Here is a 15,820-nt window from a genome sequence, read left to right on the forward strand (position 1 = left end):
TATCTATGCCTGAGCGTCGGTATTTAACCCCGCTGATGATCCCTCTTTGTCTGCAGAAGGACAAACTGATGACTGATGTTTTCTTGCCGAGACTCATTTTTGAGCTATTATACTGTTTGAACCTTTTAATATCTTTGAATTTAAATCTATGGTTTTGATTACCACTGTCGTCTAACATTTCATATCTTTGTCAAACGTTAGCTTCGTTGTTTCTAGTCGGTAGCGTAGCTTGTGTCATGTGTCAACACTGAAGTGTCTTAAAGCTGCATTCTCTCTAGTGACCACCAGGGGGCGACTCCTCTGGTTGTATAGAAGTCTATGAGAAAATGACTCTACTTCTCTCTTGATTTATTACCTCAGTAAACATTGTAAACATGAGTTTATGGTCTCAATCTCTAGTTTCAAGTCTTCTTCAATACAGCATGATGTTCATTTAGTACATTATGGTCCATTTAGAGTCAAACAGACCATAAAGCAGGGGATGCTTTAGGGCGGGGCTACACAGTGATTGACAGGTAGTTTTCGTCTTATAACTTTAACCCTTTCAAAGTGTGTTTTAAATTTATGAAAGTTAATTGTAACGCTCTACATTCCCCTCTAGCTCAGTTTAGGACGTGTCAGGGACAACCTGTCAATTTATTCTTGTAACATGTTTAGTGTCTTTTCAAATTAAACTTCCAACATAGGCTTAAAGACCTTTACACACCTAAGAAGTGACTAATAAACAAATAAACAAAACGGTCTTTTACCCAGGAGACTGTTGTTTGTGTCCCACGTGAAACGAAAGATCAGACATTGACACGTGTTGCTGGACTTTTGTAGGAAACCCGCAAAAAATGAAGAGTAACTTTTTGTCAGATATCAAACGTTGACATCAAAACCAAAAATAGTTTCAGTTGTCTACAGTCTCTCTTTTAGTTACAATTCCAACTATTTATGTCTCAACTTCTCGGCTGCTTGTTGTATCTCTCAACAGCTGGTGTTCAGGTGTTACAGCTCACTCAGGGTGAGTAGTTATTATATTTGTTAACTTTTGCATATTAGTTGAGCTGCTTCATTATTCCCTGAACCCCTAAAGCAGGAAGAACCTCAGTGAGAGAATCACAGATTTAAACTGTGGTTGTGTTCTCCAGAAAAAAGCAGCATTACTGAGTCAAATGAGACAGACGTGTGGACCAAAGAGGCCTTCAGGAGCCCTCGTTCTTCTGGGTGCTGACGCCAAAATGATCCTCTGCAGACAGGAAACGATGACACCACGTCCACGAGGAGGAGTAGGAGTATGAGGAGGAGGAGGAGGAGGAGAGGATTCAGATCACTACAGGCTGCAGTCGTTGGACGGTGGAGCTGTGAGACGCTGTGGACGACAGCTGATGGGTGAGACGACAAAAACTGAACTTTTACACCAAACAGAGAGACACTATAGAATGGAATTTAATCTATATTTCGGATCTTTTCTCATGGATAAGTGTCTTTAGTGGTGCTTGTACATTTGGAAATGTGTGTTTTATTGTAAGACTATAGGGTCCTTAAAGTCCCCTAAACTATTAATCTTAAAGTTTAAGATCAGCAGCAGGGATTTAAAAACTACAACTTCTTTCATTTTATATTAATTCATGTTTTAAGGTGCTTTAAAAAAATATCAGCCTCGCGAGAAAATACAAAAGTTGGTTGTCTGGCGTTTATTCTTCTGTTACAAGTAAACTAGATTTAATCAAATGTTCCTTATAATATGGAAAATATGTCGTTTAATGGAATTGAAGTATAATCTCCTAAATCTGGGGGAAACTGTGAATTTAGATTAAATCTAAGTTATTCTTTAAAATAAAAAAGTCAGCTAAATAAGATGTTGCATTCAGTTTAAATAACCAGATATTAAATTTAAAGAATTAGAGACACATGAACTCTCAGCTTTCACAGGATGTCTTTTGTTTGACTAGACATTTAAATTCATCATGAAACAATTACATTTAATCTCCAAGACTCTTAAATGCCCGATTGAATTAATAAATAAATATAATTTATGATTTAAAAAACAAACAAGTTTGTAATCTGATGTGATTTTATGATTTATTCATGTTCTGTTCTGTTAAAGCTTTTATTTACATGATGTTTGTAAACACAACAGAAATGTCTTTAAATATAATCAGATGAGAAACACAAACATGCTAATGTACCTTATACATCACTTCAATGTGAATAAACCTGAAAGTCCTTTCATTATAATTATTGTTGCGACATAATTCATGTGTTTTTTTAATCATTATTATAATTAAACGAAAACACATGTTGTGTTCACGAACATGTTGTTTTATTCGATCATTATTTAACCTCATTGATCCTCATCTAGTTCCTTTATTTATTCTGGAAGCTGAAGACATATATGTTTTAATAAAACTACATGCATGGTATTATATTTTTATATTATATTTTAAATGTTCATACCTCTTAAATGCATATAAACAAGACCTGCAGCTGGTTTCACATTATGTAATGAAAGTTAATTTTCATTGAACGCACACTTTGTGTTTTTGCAGCATTGATGAGGCAGAGATCACTTTTATAGATTACGAATGATAATCAATAACTGATAATAAATCGATAATGGCGCTGTTATTCAGTCTCGTGTATCCGCCGCGCAGAGCAGAGCTACGGGGAGGTGAACCAGCTCGGCGGGATGTTCGTTAACGGAAGGCCGCTGCCCAACCCGGTGCGGCTGCGGATCGTGGAGCTCGCGCAGCTCGGCATGCGGCCCTGCGACATCAGCCGCCAGCTGCGCGTCTCCCACGGCTGCGTGTCCAAGATCCTGGCGCGCTACCACGACACCGGCTCCATCCTGCCCGGAGCCATCGGGGGCAGCAAGCCGCGGGTCACCACCCCGGCCGTGGTCGACAGCATCCGGGACTACAAGCAGGGCGACCCGGGCATCTTCGCCTGGGAGATCCGGGACCGGCTGCTGTCGGACGGGGTGTGCGACAAGTACAACGTGCCGTCCGTGAGCTCCATCAGCCGGATACTCAGGCACAAACTAGGGGCTGTTTCTCCGCCGAACGAGAGCAGACACGGACACGGTGTCTACCCGTACTCCTACACCACCGGGCCCGCAGTGATGAGCCACACCGGGACCAGGACCGGCAGCGGGCACCCCGGACACGTCGGCCTGCCGCGGGGCTGGCACAACATCCTGGGCATCCGAGCCTTCATGGACCCGACAGGTCGGTGGAGATACTTTAAAAAACACTTTTGCAAAACCTTTCTCACTTTATTGCATCACATTATGATTATATATCTGATTAAACTTGATTCATGTTTACAATGAAGACGAATAGCCTCAATAAAGTAAAATATTCTAAAACTTCGATTGATCATTTAAGATCTCACTGTAGTGGTTAAAACAAAGTTATGTTTGTTTTATGAATGTTTCTTTGAACGTTTTTAAAGATCATAATATAACTCAACTAATTTAGAAGCAAAAAAAGACAATATTCTAGTTTCAAGATTAAAAAAACAGAGTTTAATTTACACCAAAAATACAGTCTGTAGTTTTTAAATTACAAGATTTTTTAAAGAGATATTTATTTATTTATTGTTGGTTTAAAAGTATTCAAACTTAAATATATTGAATTAGCCAACTAAATATCGAGAAAGAGAAGAAACATTAAAATAAACAAAACATCAAATCATATTTGGTTGAAAAGAAAGTTAATGCCGCAAGAAATAACATAATTCATAGAAAGCTATACAATAATATGAATAATAATTGAAGTATTATTATTATAACTCATGTTTTAATGCACTTGTCATTTTAATTACGTCTGTTTTAAATTAATCTTCCTCGCCTATAATCACATATTATTATTATATTGGGATTTTTGAGCCCATATTATTTTTGAAGTTTTTCATAAATTCTTGTGTTTATAATGTTTGACATTAAATAAGCTGCTCATGCTTCTACTCTTTCATTTAGTTTTATTCCACACACGATATTCATGATTTCTGATTCTCCTCATATACAAACTTACAGAAGTGTAACTGTACCAGCGCTGGTTTATTTTAACCCTGAAACAATATCATCTTCATCTTAATGTCAGACATTGTTCAGACCTACAGAATTTTACACATGTTTGTATATAAAGACATATAAATATGAGTTATCCAATCTGCTTATTAAAACAAGTAAATATTAAAGAAAGTTAGAACAACAAAAGATGAGCTTATACAATAAAGGTTCTCACATACAGTTTTATGGCCTTTATGACATCCAGACACTAAAAATGTCACTGAATACATTTTAAGTTTGCAGGTCTGCTCTGTATAAAATATCTAATATATTTTACTGTTTTTCTAATATATTTTCATCCCTCTTTATTTGTTTTGTTACATTTTTGTTATCATGACATGTTCATCAGTCTGAAATTGTTTTTGTTTATAATCTCTGTCTTAAAATCAGTTTAGCATCTAAATCTTTATGGGAAATATTAAAGTGGGCAAAAACAATGATCGAGAGGATATGAAGAAAGTTTGAATGAATTAAAATCTTTTTGTATTCACCTGTGGTCTGCAAAAAAAAAAACACTTTTGTTGAGTACAAAAAAATCTGGATATTTCCATTATTTACTATTTATTTCATCAGAATTTTCTCAAGTAAAACAGGAAACTTGTCCCGTAAATAAATATATTTGAATATTGAATACATGGTTTGAACTGGACGGATCTTTTGTCGAACTAACAGCTGCAGATGAGCCCAAAATGTCAAATGAATAATTGTTAATTCAGTGTCAACGTTTTCTTTCTCAGCTCTGTGTGGACCTGATGGACACTCGGCTAAAATGGAGGACTGGACCAGTTTGAGCAGTTTGAGCAGCAGCAGAGCGTTTCCCTCTGGAGTCAATGGAGCGGAGAAAACCCACCACGAGCCGGACATCAAATACCATCAGCAGGTTAATAACATATACATGAATTAATAAGTGATGGTAAAGGAAACAGAAAAGTAAAATGAATCCGTCCACTAGAGAAAAGGTTCAATTAAAGAGGGATTTATATTATATTAACTAAAATATGTGGTAGAATTTAGAACTCAATTTGATAATAAAGTTATTAAAACAGACAACGGCTCAATTTATACAAAAATACTTCCTTTTTTAAATGGAAAATCAAACGTAAGATTCTTATTTCTATTTTGTTGAGCTGCTTTTCTTCCATCTGTTTTTATTTTGTGGCTCACATGAGACATTAATGTAACCAGAGCTCTGATTGGCTGTCATCGAGGCCCACTTCCTGTTTTACAGCTGGTTTATAGGAGTAAACTGCAAACAGACTGTGGATCAGTGTTAAACAGAGAGTCGACAGTATACTGATGATGCTATTCTATTCATCAGTGAGTAAAATAAAGGCTGAGTTTGTAGTCGACTTTAACGTTTAATGAACCCTGAGATCTGATTTTAAAACGGTGACCAATCAGTGGATCAGAACCCATGTTGTGTTGGTTGTATGTTTGTGAGGACCAATTTGAGTTTTGGATCTCAGAAGTGCTGACGATTTGTAGAAAAGAACTTTGGAAAAGACATTTGTCTGACATTTTTGGAAAGTGTTGAAATTTTATGTGAAAGTGAAGTCAAGTTTGGACTTTTTTGTGCATTCGTGGACACTTTTTGAAAGTCTGGATATTTTTGGACACTTTTAGAAAGTTTGGATATTTTAAGACAATGAAGATATTGTTGGTCATTTTTTGAAAGTGAGGATTGTTTGGATGGTTTTTGAAGGTTTGGACACTTTTTTTTTCACAGTTGGATTATTTTTGGACAATTTTGGAAAGTCAGGATTTACTTTTTTGTTTTTAAACATAAAATTCTTTGGGATTCAAAGATATTTTTGTGAAGTGAGGACTTTTAAAAAAAAGTGGACATTTGGGCAACATGATAGCCGAATGGTCAGGGCGTGAACCACATGGGCGCCCTGAGCAGTGAGTCACCGGTTTGATTCCCGGCTGGCTGGACCGTTAACTGCATGTTTGGTGATTCTCTCATCCCCACATGTCTCCACTAACACTGTCAAATACAGGCATCAAATGCCCAAAAGATATGAACTTTTTGTGGATTCGAGAAAATATGAGTTATAAATTATATCGGAAATTTTGTTTTGGACAGGATCATTTTCCAGAGTGAGGACGTTTTTAGATTTGAAGACATTCATGAAAAGTAAAGACATTCGGGGGGTTAAAACTTTAGGATTACTGTTAGAATAAGATTCAAGTCAAACTTTAAGTTAAGAAGGTAAAGTTCTGTTCCGTGAACAGTTTTAAACATATAGATTAACTGTTCTTTCTTAATTGTTTTTTCCCCCTCAGTCTTCCTCCAGTCTGCCTGGTTACGTCTCAGCTTGTGCGTATTCTCCACCGCACCAGTACGGCATGTACGGAGGTCCAGCAGCCAACTACGTGAGCACTGGACACCACTGGCAGCCCCAGTCCTCCAGTCTCACTCCCAGTCTCACTCCCAGTCTCACTCCCAGTGTCACACAGAGTCCTGCAGATTTTAACCCTGCAACATCATTTAAACTTCCACATAGATACGGTGAGACTGATTTCAACACTTGTTTCAATGACGATAACCTGATAGATCCTGATCATTTAGTTTAAAATCAATATCATGTTTTTTGACATATCTTTGTCCCACAAAATCCCAGTTATTCCTCCAGACCTGTGTTGATATATTCCCAGTTGTATTTAAGTCTTCATACACTGAAGAGGAAGTAGAATCACAGAACAGTCGTCTAAAAAGCTGCAGTACTTTCATGTTTTAAGCTATAAAAACACATTGATGTTCTGCTAAATGCTGCGTTTCTCTGCTCAACAACCACTAATGTTTGTGTGAAACAAGGGTGAGTTTAAAACGGTCACAAATTACACAGAGGAGAAACTGGTTTAGGAAAAAAAAAGTCTTTAGTTTGCACATTGCTGAAGCAGTAAATACAGATTATTATAAACCATATCTGCAGGCTGAATAATGAGAGGTGTAGAAAATTCACCTGCATATACACCTTCAATATATGTCTTTTTAAAGCTTTCTTCAGTAATATAAAATATTTTATTTCAGTTCTTAAGGACGGAAAAACAAACTCGCCGTAATTTAAACAGGAAAAGTTCAGAATAATCATCACAAATCTGATCTCCAACCAGCAGCTTCAGGCCTCATTACAGCTGCTGTTAAACACACAGAACCAGATAATAATTACCTGAGTTCAACGGGTCCGAGTTTAATATTTTTCTTTTTCTAATCTCCTGTGATATCACTATGATACACACCTTTTATACTTAACACATTCATTCAAATTGATTCACAGCAACATGGGAAATAAAAACCAATAAAAAGTGATAAAGTAAATATACAACAATGACCTTGTAGCCCAGTTCATGCATTCCCTATGAAAACAAATACAAAGGTGATTGTCTTATTTTTATTCATTACTTTTTACTTTTAGGTCTGGTGATTTTCAATATTTTTGTAATTGTCAATTAACCTCATCTTCCACCAAAGGTGAACATATCAACTGACAAGTTGTGTGTGTTTGTATCACAGCCTGATATCTCTTCTTCCTCTGAGGCATAGAACTCTATTCAAACACAGCAGTGATCATCACTGTTGTTCCTTCATCACCATGAACACACTTGTAGTTTATTCTGACTCAATCCCACAACAAATACTCACTAGAGGACCAAATGTGGATTCATCCGCCACTGAAAATAGTCCCCAACAAAAGCACTATTTCCTCCTGTTTGTTTGGTTAAAAACCTAAAAACCTTTGTTAAAGCCGTAACAAAAATGTACATCTGAGACACGACAATGATGATGAATTATTTCCTCCCTGTCGTTTTCTCCGCAGAGGACCGAAAGCCTCAGAGTCCTCTGTACAAACACCACAGATTGTCTTCAACATCGTGACGACTCTGAGGAAACACGAGAAGATGTTTGATGCGACGCTGAAAGACTAAAAGTCAGGTTTTGTTTCTGAGAGTCAAAGAGAAATGTTACTGCTGCAGAAGAAGAACTGAAGGAAACATTCTCCTGACTGTTAAAACTCTTCCTGATCGACTCCTTTCAGGATTTTATCTAGTGATTTGTTTCTGTTTCCCAGGATGAGCAGCACACAGACATGTGGTGAAGGAAGAAATACACCAAATGCAACAGAAATGTAAAACACATCACCTTTGTTTTTTATATTTTAACAACAAAAACTGTCCGTTTTTTTCTCTCAGTTTTAAAGCAATACATTTTACTTTCTTGAAGAGTTAGATGAGAAGATCGATATATCACTCTCATGCCTATCTGTTGAATATGAAGCTAGCAGCCGTTTAGCTTAGCTTAGCATAAATACTGGAAACAGGGCGAAACAGCTGTCCAAAGGTAGCAAAATCCGCCTATACCCTCACTTCCACCACTCACTGATTAACTAATATATCTTGTTTTACAATTTGTTTTGGCCGGACACAGTTACTTCCTGGAGTCTCCCCTGCTCAGATACAATTAATAGTCTTGCACATAATCACCTCTGAAACAGCAAAATAGTTATTTTTACACTTTGGTTTTAGTTCCCGTTAATTGATTAATTAATTGACCCTTCGCTAAGCCCGGCCCCCCACTGCTTTTCCGTAAAGCTGTCATGGAGCCCACACTGTCACTAACTGCAATCCCTGAGTAAATATTATCTAATTATTGGGAAAATAAAAAGAGAAGCAGACAGAAGGTTCTATATTATGTGTTTGAAGGATGTCAAACTGATTCATCAGTGAAAACAGGTTAAAAAGATAAAGATAGAAGCTAAAGCTAACAGTGTTAAAACCACATCACCTGGAGCTCGAGACAAAAGACAGTGAAATTAAGAAAACAACACTGTTCCTATTTATTCACTGTTACAATCATTAAAATGCAATCAGTATACCTTCAGTAGCTAGCGTAGCATAGACGTTCTAACGCTAGCTAATGATGTGCTAACGTACTCTGCTAATATTAGCTTCTGTAGAAACATAACGTTTTAGAAATGTAACGCTTTAAAGTTGTTTGTAGCTATAATTTGTTACCTTTGGACATACTGGCTGTTTCCCCTGTCTTTATGCTAAGCTACGCTAACTGGCTGTAGCTTCATATTTAACAGACAAACAGAAGAGTGGTGTCGATCTTCTCATCTCACTAAAGCAAATAAGTATATTTCTCAAATTTGTCAAACTTGTTGCTTGAATCTTTTTTCCATATTTTTTTTCCATGAAACATTTAAATTGCGTTGGAATTGTATCATCTTGTAAAATATTTTGGTAAAGCTGTAAATATATTTTTCTATAAACGTGCTTAATAAAGACATGCAATAGAAAATGTATGTCGGTGGTATTGAGTTTTCCAGATGTTTAAGCAGAGCAAAGATTGATAAATGTTTAAATGTAATCATGAATAAATTGTTTTGCAGAATCCCCCAATATCGACGCTAAATCTGGCGCCAGTGTTGACGTATAATAAATCGTATTTTGTTACCCTTCCATTGACGCTAACGGCAGCTAATCTCTGCTGCCATGTGAACCTTATAGCTCTATGTTAAATAATCAAACTACCTCAAACAAAGCAAATCTTACAGATGATATTGATCTTTTTTTATATGGACTCTTACAAACTGGTCATAGCTTTACCCAACTAAAAAGTCAAAATGCTCAAACTTATTTTAACCAAATTACAAGAATCCCATACAAAAATACAGAATGTTCAGGATAAATAATATTACTTATATGCGAAATGTCCCGAAACACACATGTGACTGTATTGTAAATGTATTTCTCATTCGAAATTTATTAATATTACATTAGGAAGTTGGTGTTTTTGTGATATTTCACACGTGAACTACCCCATGCTCCTTTATCTAATTTATCACATTTGAAATGGTGTTCCACATGTGATACAAATGTGAAATGTAATGCTTATTTTTGTCTAAACTCTTTAGTTTAATATAACAAACAAGTAAACAGAAATTCAGCAAAAACCAAGAACTCAAATGTCCAGTTTTAGACTCATTGCAGGTAAGAAGACGACGCTTCCAGCAGGTAAACAAACAAAAGGCGTAAGATGATCCATCAGCAAACAGCTCAAAGTAAACATCCATTAATACCTGAGCAATCTGACTGGTGCTGAGACTGACAGAGCAAACACCAGGTCTTTGTTTAAAACGGCCTCTTTAGGAAGCGTTTGAGTCATTGAGGAAGCCGGTTAAATCCTGATTCTCTTCTCTGTGATCTGCTTTGTGTTGCTCAGTGAGTCCTTCTGCCTGGAAACGTCCACCTGGACTCACTTCTGGGACATTAAAGGATCAGTTTATTGGGTCTAATTTTCATAGTTTTTCCCATCACTCCTATTAGTTAAAATGAAAATGTTCTCATCAAGTTAATTTCTGAGATATAAGGGAATGGGGCGATGCTAGGTTTTGGTGATGAAACACGATCAGACAAACAACCAGATAAACTGCAAATGTTTTTGGAAAAGAGAGAGAAGGTGAACAATAACATTAGAGTTTGTGTTTTGCACTTGTACTGCATCTTTAACAGCTGGATTAGAGCTTGTGTCTAGTAGTTGTACTACACCTTTAACAGCTGGATTAGAGTTTGTGTCTAGTAGTTGTACTACACCTTTACCAGCTGGATTAGATCTTGTGTCTAGTAGTTGTACTACACCTTTAACAGCTGGATTAGACCTTGTGTCTAGTAGTTGTACTACACCTTTACCAGCTGGATTAGATCTTGTGTCTAGCAGTTGTACTACACCTTTAACAGCTGGATTAGACCTTGTGTCTAGTAGTTGTACTACATCTTTAACAGCTGGATTAGATCTTGTGTCTAGCAGTTGTACTACACCTTTAACAGCTGGATTAGACCTTGTGTCTAGTAGTTGTACTACATCTTTAACAGCTGGATTAGATCTTGTGTCTAGCAGTTGTACTACACCTTTAACAGCTGGATTAGAGCTTGTGTCTAGCAGTTGTACTACACCTTTAACAGCTGGATTAGAGCTTGTGTCTAGCAGTTGTACTACACCTTTAACAGCTGGATTAGAGCTTGTGTCTAGTAGTTGTACTACACCTTTAACAGCTGGATTAGAGTTTGTGTCTAGTAGTTGTACTACACCTTTAACAGCTGGATTAGAGTTTGTGTCTAGCAGTTGTACTACACCTTTACCAGCTGGATTAGATCTTGTGTCTAGCAGTTGTACTACACCTTTAACAGCTGGATTAGAGTTTGTGTCTAGCAGTTCTACTACACCTTTAACAGCTGGATTAGAGTTTGTGTTTTGTTCTGCCACTGCAACTTTAACAGCTGGAATACAACTTGTGTTTTGCACTTGTACCGCACCTTTAAGTGCTGGATTAGAGATGGCGTTTTGTATTCTAACTGCAATTTTAACAGCTGAATTTAGAGTTTATATTTTGCTCTTGTACCGTACCTTTATTAGCTGGATTAGAGTTTATGTTTTGTACTGCAACTTTAACAGATGGACTAGAGTGTGTTTTGCTCTTGTACTGCACCTTTAACCACACAAGACCTTTTTGTGTTTACAGGTGTTGGAGATCAACTTTTGTAATAATATGAATAGTTTAACCTTTCGGTTTAATTGTTCTTCAGAATCTTCCATGGGTGCGTGTGTGATGGTTGTGCTTTTGTATGGTTGCTGTGTATATTTATCATTCCTGATCACTGACATCATCTCTGAAGACATTAATCACGTTGTTAACACCTCACTTATGTTCATGACTGAAACCCGTGTAGTTTCATCTTCATGCTCTGTTGCAGTCTTTGCCAGTGTACCGTGTCGATTACTGCAAAACAACAATGTGTTGCAACATCATGAATCAATTATGACAGTTTAACTTGTCAGACAAAGAATCTTCTTTTTTTTCCTAATGTGAACAATGTTTACCGAAGTGTGAGATGTTCTTTTTATACATGATTTCTATTTATGTGGGAAAATAATCCATCTTTGCCTATTTTATGCCATTTACATACCAAATATTGCATTTGTATTTATTTATTTACCGGTTTATTAGGTACACCTAATGCAGTCTAATACAAAAGTGCAATAAATACTTGATGAAGGTTTTAATGTTTAGTTTTTGTTGAAACTGTTGGGTTTCTATTATTTACCTATCTTCACTGGTAAAAGGGGGTGGACAAAATAATAGAACCACTTGTCGCTATAGCGCAAAACAGTTCAACAGCAACACAAACTCCTCCTAAATGATCATTTAGCTAAAAGGAGGATTTATTGCAGACTTTGTATTAAACCGGCCACTGTGCGAACTTCTAGTTAGAGTCAGCAAATATGATTTTCTGTCTGGAGTGGAGGTTTTAACATTAGATATCATCTTAAAGATAATATTTGTTGTATTTCTGTTGTGGGACCGTCCCCAGAGAACAGCCACAGAATTCAGGTAATGTCACAAAGTTTAAGCGCCCAAAAAAAGACGCGTGATGTTCATCTGTGGCAAAAGTATTCTGCACATCAGAGACAATGAGCTTGCAAAAACACAAACAGAACTGACTCAGAGTCAGATTAGAGATGGTTCCCACAGATCTCACCTCGATGACCCTCCTGCTGTCTTTTGCCATCTGATAGCATCTGTGACGGACAGCTTGTACTGCAGAGTGATGACAGGCAGACTAACAAAGCTATGAGGGAACAGGTTCATGCTGAAAAAAAATGCCATCTTAACTATTTGGCTGCCTTCCACGTTGCCACACAACCTGCTGACGTGACGCCTTTATTCTCAGACGACACTTTTCCTCCTGTCAGCTCATCTTTGTTGTGAATGTTTCATGTCTCCACAATCCCCACCAAGATTGAGACCATAAAAAGGGAATAAATCCAGTGAAAAGTAGAGTCATTTTCTCATAGACTTCTATACAACCAGAGGAGTCGCCCCCTGATGGACATTAGAGAGAATGCAGCTTTAACACATGAAGCTTTGACTTCACTTTTCAGAACCTGGAGGTTGCCGCCTGAAACGGATTAGATGATAATCTGAATAGACGCAATGAAATGGACACTTTGACCTCCATTAAAAAACGGTGAATCTTAAATAATAATATTAATAACCTCTTTGTTTGTATAGCATTTTTAAAAGCAGACCTCATCCTGCACTAGTAGGTGTGAATATCTGAGCAAAACTTTGAAGAAGTCTTTTGAAAACCTAAGTTTACGATCTTCTCTCACTGAGATTCGTCCTGATTAAACAAGATCTACATCCCATTAGGGATTTAAAGATGCCATTTCTCTGTGTCTTCATATTAGTTTCCACATCCAGAACATTTGGTTAAACTGGTTGTTTTATCTACAATCTGTCTGATTGTTCGACAGCTCACATGATGCACTTCTGCTGTCCAACATGAACCAAAGAACCTGATCTGTGGATCTCCACCGATCACCTGATCTTTCACCTGTGCAGTTAATCCTTCAGATCTGAGCTCACACACATCAACAGAAACTCTCACCATATTTGACCTGAGGATTAACACTGAAAGGCTTTTAAAATACTTCAGCGGAGGTAAAGACGGGGGAGGCGGTTCTTCCGGCTGAGTAAAACTCTCAGGTTTCACGATAGAGTGGAGGTGATGGTACCTGAAGGCATCACAACGCTGATCATTAAAGCCTTCAGCACACTCTATCTCACCCTGTATCACTATATAGAGAATTGGCAGTGCATTTGTTTTGTGTTTCATCCCAGCCTTTCATTTTGTTTCATTAAACAAAAAGACGTGAAACTCTCCCCACCTGTGCAGGTTTTCCTTCTTTTAAAGGAGCACTGAAGCGTGCCGAGCCTCCGCTGTGCTCTGCTTCTCACCAGGCATGTTGCAGCGAGTCCGGACGCCACGAAGAAGAGTGGAAGTAACTAATTACACTTACTCTTGTAGTTCATTGTAGACGTGGAGCTTTGTGGTGACTATTAGTTAAAGTTGTGGGTTTTAGTTTTACTACAGTGTTTGGGGGCTTTAAGTCTAATGTTTTGAATTCTAATTAATTTCATTGGTCCATCCCAAAAAAATTATGAAATTGCTTTTCTAGTTAAGCTACAGAGTTACCAGTAGAAGGTCATCTTGTTTTAGGATTTGAATCAACCTCTGGTTCTGTGAAGCCGATGCGGAAGAGTCTTAAAACGTGCATTCTCTCTAGTGTCCACCAGGGGGCGACTCCTCTGGTTGTATAGAAGTCTATGAGAAAATGACTCTACTTCTCTCTTGATTTATTACCTCAGTAAACATTGTAAACATGAGTTTATGGTCTCAATCTCTAGTCTTCTTCAATACAGCATGATGTTCATTTAGTACATTATGGTCCATTTAGAGTCAAATAGACCAACGGCCGTAATCCAAGATGGGGACGGCAAAATCGCCGAACTCGTGGCTTCATAACATCAGTCCACAGACCAATGGGTGACGTCACGATGACTTCGTCCATTTCTCATATACAGTCTATGGTTTGAACCAATGTAAACATCACAAACACAAGTTTCCTATCAAAGTTCCAAAGAGCACTAACCTGCTTGTTTCCACTAACTGAGAGTCAAAGGAGCTCCTGATGAAGTCAAACACGTAAAGAGACCAGGAGACTCGACCACACAGGTCAAAGCTGAATGTCTTCAGCACCTCTCGCCAGACAGTTTAAAAGCTCCCAGCAGAGGAAGACGGGGTCGCTGAGCAGCTGATCGCTGTTTTGTGAAGAAAAAAATAACTAAAGCAGAAGTCTGTCAGGAGTGAAGATGAAGAGGAATAACAAGAGACGACATGATTGATCCAGCTGACTGCAGCTCAGGTATTTACAGTCAGTCGCTGAGCATTTTCCATTCAAGATTTGAGCAAATCACTAACATGAATGTGTTGAAGGTAGCAGAACACGGAAGATCCTAAAAGGAAGTTCGATCACCTGCTGTCCACATGTTGAAGTCTCCATGGAAAACCTGCTCTCCGAAGATGTTAAATACAGAGCCACCCTTTAGTGTCTTTATGAGAAGCACCGCTTTCAACTAACTCCAATTTAAACCCACACACGTCATTGTTAGACGCTCAGAGCAACAGGAATATAAAGAGGGAGAAAGTCTGTGTGGGGGGTCGATCGCACCGAGACGCGTTGCAACAAGCCTCTTGGCAAAGAATCGGGCAAAACATGTGATGGGGGCGAAATGTAAATAATGAGAGAAAAAATGCAGACTTTGAGCTCTTTCTGTTGCTCTGTTGAATGAGGAGGAGGGGATATATCATATTACCTGTCGCTAATATCAATGTCTGTTCCAAACACATCCACCGACATAACAACAGGAAGTTGTTGGTAAAGAAGTAAAGCCAGCCTCTCGCTTGATTTTAATTAGGTGGTTGCTTGATTCTTGGGACTAGGCAACAACCTCCAGTTCTCAAGACCTGTCAATCACAGTAGCCCCGCCCTAAAGCATCCCCTGCTTTATGGTCTGTTTGACTCTAAATGGACCATAATGTACTAAATGAACATCATGCTGTATTGAAGAAGACTTGAAACTAGAGATTGAGACCATAAACTCATGTTTACAATGTTTACTGAGGTAATAAATCAAGAGAGAAGTAGAGTCATTTTCTCATAGACTTCTATACAACCAGAGGAGTCGCCCCCTGGTGGACATTAGAGAGAATGCAGCTTTAAGACATGAAGCTTTGGATTCACTCGGAAGAACCGGAGCTCCTCCGCGAGGGTTACCTACTTGAAGGCAAAGACTGCTGGTCTCTGGTAGGTGGTCTGTTGTTGGGGTCCGTGTGACCTCTGCTGGAGCCCCG

At 37.9% G+C, this 15,820-nt stretch overlaps 1 protein-coding gene across 1 annotated transcript in view; it reads left to right on the top strand.

The window, feature by feature from the left end:
• pax1b (paired box 1b) overlaps window positions 1-7,987 on the top strand; it is a 9,169-nt gene extending 1,182 nt beyond the window's left edge. Inside the window, exons 2-6 of the mRNA XM_076083981.1 lie at window positions 977-1,006; window positions 2,619-3,212; window positions 4,795-4,937; window positions 6,344-6,569; window positions 7,881-7,987. Coding sequence (XP_075940096.1) covers window positions 977-1,006; window positions 2,619-3,212; window positions 4,795-4,937; window positions 6,344-6,569; window positions 7,881-7,987 — 1,100 coding nt within the window. The remainder of the gene's footprint in view (window positions 1-976; window positions 1,007-2,618; window positions 3,213-4,794; window positions 4,938-6,343; window positions 6,570-7,880) is intronic.
• The last annotated feature ends 7,833 nt before the right edge of the window (window positions 7,988-15,820 follow it).

The sequence above is a fragment of the Anarhichas minor genome, unplaced genomic scaffold (assembly GCF_050575085.1).
Source record: "Anarhichas minor isolate MPS153535 unplaced genomic scaffold, ASM5057508v1 ptg000136l, whole genome shotgun sequence".
In the NCBI taxonomy this organism is placed as follows: domain Eukaryota; kingdom Metazoa; phylum Chordata; class Actinopteri; order Perciformes; family Anarhichadidae; genus Anarhichas; species Anarhichas minor.